General features: G+C 42.8%; 1 protein-coding gene across 1 annotated transcript; it reads right to left on the bottom strand.

Moving 5' to 3' along the window:
• Positions 1-635: 635 nt before the first annotated feature.
• Positions 636-1,977, bottom strand: LOC147642154 (L-type lectin-domain containing receptor kinase VII.1-like). Its single transcript, XM_086803939.1, has 2 exons — positions 1,903-1,977; positions 636-1,694 (listed from the first exon to the last, which is right to left on the bottom strand). Exons 1-2 carry the CDS (start codon positions 1,975-1,977, stop codon positions 636-638), a joined length of 1,134 nt encoding a protein of 377 aa, XP_086660065.1.
• Positions 1,978-6,216: the final 4,239 nt, after the last annotated feature.

The following is a 6,216-nucleotide window of genomic DNA, read 5'->3' as shown; positions in this document are numbered from 1 at the left end:
GAAAATTCAATACTGCACAATACAAAGTACAAGGCTCAAGATGGACTTAGTTCATTGAAAATGACAACATTATGAGGCTTCGGTAGCCATGAAAGCTTGTAGGCCTCAATCCATTGCCACAATACAAGAGTAACTGATGTGGAGATTGGGAGTTTTTTTAACGAGTGAGGGAAACCAATTCTCAACACTGTCTAGGATTGTCCCTGGTGCCTAGCCATTATTGCTTACAATGGTCTCCCAAGGTTTGAGTGTCAAATACTTAAGATTGAAAAGGGTTTTCGATGTGGATAAGCTTAAAACAAAAAAACAAAAATAATAATCAACATCAAGAGTATGTTACAACTACAAAATAGTGACTTATTGAAAATTTCAAATACATCATCTTTTTATTATTGGTAGAAAATATTTTAGTATATTGTTTTTTAAAAGGCTATCCTTAAAAACTCTTTTATCATTTGAAGGCCAACTCGAAAAGCAAGTTTTCTTCGTGAGGTCTCAAATCGAAGGCCAAGGTAGGGTTGCGAATTTCAGGCCTGGTTGGTGCTATGGGGTGGGGTCTACCAAGAGTTGCCAAAAAAAAAAAGAGGGTCAAGGAAGGAAATCTTCCAAAAATGGGCGGAAGGCGGCGGGCGGATTCACGCCGGTGGGGATATTGTAGAGCCAGAGTTTGGGGTCGGGCAGGCGGGCGGTAGAGGCAGAATTTTGGCGTCGTGGAGCACCCGCGCAGCTTCTTGCATGGTGGGGCGAGCCTCGAGCAAAGGGTGGCAACACATGAGAGCCACATGAAGCACGCATCTCCATTGCATTTCCTTGTCCACACACACTGTGATGCCCGATGATGATGTATCCTGGAGGGTAGGTGCACTGTCATGCATGCTTGGGTCCAGGGCATCCATGAGCTTGTTGCTTTCGTGGAGCATCCACACCCAGTCGATTAAGTAACTCTGTCCATGCATGGCCGGGCGCCCTGAGGCCAATTCCAAGGCCAATATGCCAAAGCTGTACACGTCCGCCTTTTGGGTGGCCCTTCCAGTATGCGCCACTTCCGGGGCGACGTAGGCGGGCAGCCGCCCACGCTTGTGCTGGGCGATGAGACGGGCAACCCCAGAATCTCCCAACATCGGCTCAAATCCTTCAGTCAGCAACACATTTGCTGCCTTCACATCTCTATGCAAGATGCAATTCTCATGCAGATACTCCAAAGCAGCACTCACCCCTTGAAGAATTCGGAGCCTGGCCTCACTGTTGAGAGAGCCTTTCTTGCTGCCAAAGAGGTACTTATCCAGGCTTTCGGGCATGTAATTGTAGACAAGCAGAGCTTCTCCTTCCTCGCAGCACCATCCTTGTAGGCTCAACAAGTTGCGGTGGCTAATCCTGCTAATGATTCCTATCTCGCTGGTGAAAGCAGCCCCCTTTTTAAACCCCTCCTTGAGCTTCTTTATCGCCACAAGAGACCCGTCTGCTAGCGCGCCTCTGTATACAATGCTAGATCTGCCTTCACCCACTTTATTCTTCTCATCAAATCCATGAGCAGCTGATTGCAGGTCCCTGTAGCTGTACCGGGGAACGGCAGTGCTTTCCGGAAGCGACGAATTCCGCTTAGCTTTTATTGTGATGAAGACGATCATAGAAACCCACACGGCCACTGTAAGTAAAACCGCCAAAACGGCTACACCTAGTGCGAGCTGCAAGACCTGCATCAAAGACTGAGTTGATGATCACCGTCAGTTGAAACGCCCTCAACACTACCTACAAAGTCCCTCTCTCTTCTCTCGCTCTCTATGTTGCTGCGATATTACGCCCTCACATCTATAGGGCTCTCTCTCTCTCTCTCTCTCTCTATTTTGCTGCCCTCACATCTATAGGGAGCCTCTTTCGCGAGTCGCGACAGTCCTTCCTTACTGTGTCGCACGTGTGTGAAACCCTTAATTTGTAGGACTCGCAACTATTGGAGCCCCCAGTCTCCGACCACGACATTTCAACCATACACCCAATCACTTTTTGAGAAACTTCGTGGTTGATTTTTTCTCTCTCGAGAGAGAAAACATTAATTTGGCTACAGGCTTCACGTGTGTCCGCCAGCTTGAACCCAACATTCACACGGCAAGAGACTTTGGGAGATGGGCGCTATTGAGAGTACTTGCCACATGTATGCCACCGTCACGAGATTTGGGCTACTGCCATGCAAGAAGGGGGAGGAGAGTGGGGATCATGGGGAGGAGGTGGATTAGGAGAGAGAGAGAGAGAGAGAGAGAGAGAGAGAAGAAGAAGAAGAAATGGAAACTCCCTAGGGAGACTTGGACAATGAAGTTGTCAACAATGTAAAGAGGCTAGCAATTAAAGAACAACCTAAGTCCTTCATCGACAATGTGGGCTTTGATGTTGCTACTCAAAAGCACATTAGATAGCAAAAGAGCAATTGAAAGTTAAGCTGGGGAGCAAGAGCTCTAGGATTGAAGAAGTTTCCTCATCCTTTATATCAGAAAAGGTATAGTTTTCAAGACCTCACTCCCGATCGATTTTGTCGAAAGAGACAAGTCGTCTTCATGTTTTCTTACAAGATATACTGCATGGGTAGAAGACCTCAAAGCTCATTACATGGCTAGAAACGGCATCTCGATGGGCAAAGTTGTTCAAGAAGTGTTTTTGTAACATGTTGATGATGGATGATCCCACCTAGCTCCCCAAGTTGCTAGCTCATGCATGTTCGCCCTTGGGACATATAAGCAAGGGGTGAGTGGCATAAGAGAAATCAAGGTGTAGAGAAATATAAGAGTGGGGCTAAGGGATATATAGGTATCTAGATGTGTCTCGCATTGTTGGTAAGCGTGCAATGAAGGTGTAGAAAAAGACAAGAGTGGGGCTAAGGGAATATAGGTATATCTAGATGTGTCTCCCATTGGTAAGCTTGCAAATGAGGCTACATAATTGGAATATATGCCTAGCACCAAAGGCAAAACTCTAGGCAAGGAAAGAGATAAAACCCTAAGCACCTTAAGAAAAAGTCAAAACATTGGATCTAAGGGAGGATGTGGGAGTACTAGGGATAATGAAGGGATCAAGGGTCCCCCTTACACTTCACATGAGATCACCTGGGGGAGATATAGCAAGGACCAACCTAGGTGAAGCAAGAGGAAGTGATAAGTGGCAAGTGCTCTTCCACAACAGACCTAGAAGACTCGGCCATGAAAGCTTCAAGAAAGGTGTATCATATGATAAAATGGTAAAGTGATACAATGACCATGACCCCTATGTCTAATATAACCCAAGGCCCAAAAAGTAGACACATGTGAATGTCCCTAAGCCCCTATGTCTAATATAACCCAAGGCCCAAAAAGTAGACACATGTGAATGTCCCTAAGCCCCATGTGCCTAAGCCCATTCCCCATGTGCATGTGCACCAAATCTACTTCATTACAAAAGACTTCAAATTTTAGGTCTTCCCCCAACCAACACCACCAAACCCACAATGTACAACTTAATGGCACAAATATACCCTTATAGAAAATTACAAATTGATAGATTACTTATTCACAAAAGTTTTTTTAGTGAAACCTAAGGTATCAATATTTCCATTTTCAATGGAATCTCCCTTTTCTCAAATCAAGGCATATACAGAGACATAGATGGATAAATTATATCCACATTTCAATTTTCAATGGAATCTCCCTTTTTTCAAATCAACACATAGATAGAATCATAGATGGATGAATTAAATCCACATTTCAATTGAGTATATACAAAGGTGTAGCAAAACATATTGCATAAATTACAAGAGAATAGAGCACCAGAGAAAAATGGGGGGATATAAAAACATAATGCATGAATTACAAGAGGGAAAAGGGAGGTAGGCACAAAGATACATAAATATGGGTAAATCCCCAAAGTATAGATGTCTCAACCTTTTGTTTAAATTTTCTTTTGTAGTCAACCCAATTTTTGTTTTAAAAAAACCAACACTAAGCCTATCTATAGGCAGGCAAAAAATGAAACCACTGCTTAGACACACCTTCTTTTACGCCAAAGTTGATAGTCATTTCTTTTAGGCCAAAATAAGAATCATTGCTTACAAATGCAAAACACACACACACACACACACACACACACACACATCAATTGGATTTATATATGAAATTTTGGCTAAAATTGTCATAATTTTAGTTCTTAATTTCAAAGCTAACTAAAATCTTAAGGATTTTTTTTCAATCTCAACCATAAAAGTACACTAAGGATGGTCAATGAAGCCTTGAAAAAACAATATTAGAATCATTGGTTAGTTTTCACACGTCATAGTTAAGTGAGAACAAGTTGGCATCCATATTCCCAGTAGTAGATAGGAAAATAAAACAGTAGCAATTTTGGCACAATTTCGTTTTGCTTCTGAAACTTGGCCGCCTTCTTCTTCTTTTTTAAGCACACATTTATATTATAAAAGGAGCGAATACACAGTTACAAAATGTATTACTTTTTATTAGAAGAAGCATAACTTCAAACTTTAAGCTCCTGTGCCATCATATGATTTCGCAGACATGTATGGTTCTAAATATATTCAGTGAGCTCAGTGTCCCTTCTCATGGTATCAACCTCCTCTACGGCTATCTATTCATCCTTTTCCAACCGATCTTTATGAATTCGGATGACCTTTTCTTGAAATTCTTCCTAGGCATTTCCCATCAGCAACATTTCTTCAAGGTCATTATTTTTATATTGTGCTTCACAAGACTTAATGGTGGCTTTGTTCAAAATTTTCATCTGCACGTGCAATTCACATCTCAGACGAGGGATCATGTTAGCATTTGCATGCTTAAATAGGCAGTTATTACGATGAATCCATACATTGTACAAAGATTCTGTCTGAATTACATTCCACACTACTGCAGATGCTTTTGCACAAGCCCTAGGAAGAGTGGTAGTGGAAAGTATAGCACCTATTGTGAGAGATGGTTGTCGCCAAAGCCATGGGAAGGCTGCTCGGATTGCTAAGCTAACCCACAAGTTCACTGGAGATGGTGATCCTAGGAGACATTTGGAAGTTTTTGATCAAGTGTGTGAGGCCGTATGCGAACGAAATGAGGTTTCCAAGGCGAATGCCTTTAATCTAACATTAGACGAGAAGGCAAGGGATTGGTATAAAACTCTCAGGGTCAAGGAACACTTGAACTTCACCGCTCTTAGGAGATTGTTCTTGAAGCAATTTGTGCATGAAGGAGTCTTATGGGGTGTACCTTCCCAGCTACACAAAGCCGAGAGAGAGGAAGAGGAGTCACTCAAAGATTTTATTAGTTGTTTCAAGCATTTGAACTCTCATTTCCTTCCGCATGAACGCTATTCGAATAATCAATTATTGGATAGGTTCATCGACGAACTTAACCATGAAGCAATCTATAATGGCTTAGTCATTAGAGAGATCACTACATGGGATGAAGTCACAAAAAATGCCATCCGACGAGAGGATAATCTCATGATCAAAGGAGATAAAGCATCAGATTCCAAATCTATTGCCTCCAGAGTCATGGGACAAAGCACTTCTACAATTAAACCCCTTGCTAAAGGTGACACTTTAGCGGAGATGAATTTCATGGATCTCATGAAAGCACTTCAAGAGAGAATAAAGACCAATAGATCCCCCAAAAATGCACATATGTACCCAAGGCGAGAGCTTCAATGGTGCTCAATCTGCCAGCAAGGACATTCAACCACTGAGTGTCCAGTTATAAGGGCATGCTATAATGGTAATTGTACCTTTTTGTGGATGTTATGGTCATGAGGCTTCACAATGCCGCACACATTTGCAAACCCTTACTGACGCTTCTAGGCCTCAACAACTAGCTTTACCATCCCCATCACAACCATAATCCAAAATGCCTCTAGTAACATCTCAACCCAATGCGGATCAAATGTGAAAGATCCCTATCCCCTCCGCGAAACAAAATCGGGGGTGTTAGCAGCAGAAGTAGCACTTCTTGCATAGGGCAGAGCCTCTCACTCGGGGCCTCTCCCATGGATATCCGGACAAGAGACTAATCCCTCGGTTCTTCCAAAAACCGCCGAACCCGGAAAAACTTCCCTCGCCCAGAAAGCACGGGCGATTCCTCCAGGATATTTTTATTCTAACGTAGTCAAGAGACTTATCTAACCAAACTGATCTGACCGAACCCATAAGTCACATGATCAGATCAAGGAAAAGACTTGCACTTGGATCATAGAGACCAACAC

The sequence above is a fragment of the Cibotium barometz genome, chromosome 1 (assembly GCF_041138505.1).
Source record: "Cibotium barometz isolate CiBa-2024 chromosome 1, ASM4113850v1, whole genome shotgun sequence".
NCBI lineage: Eukaryota > Viridiplantae > Streptophyta > Polypodiopsida > Cyatheales > Cibotiaceae > Cibotium > Cibotium barometz.
Note: the sequence above shows the minus strand (reverse complement) of the source record. Positions and strands in the feature narration are given on the sequence as shown.

Excerpts from the sequence above, each read along its gene's own strand:
- LOC147642154 (XM_086803939.1), bottom strand. The coding sequence starts at position 1,977 with ATGTCGTGGTCGGAGACTGGGGGCTCCAATAGTTGCGAGTCCTACAAA. Across the intron at positions 1,695-1,902 it reads TTTCACACACGTGCGACACA|GTCTTGCAGCTCGCACTAGG; the intron begins GTAAGGAAGGAC and ends TCTTTGATGCAG.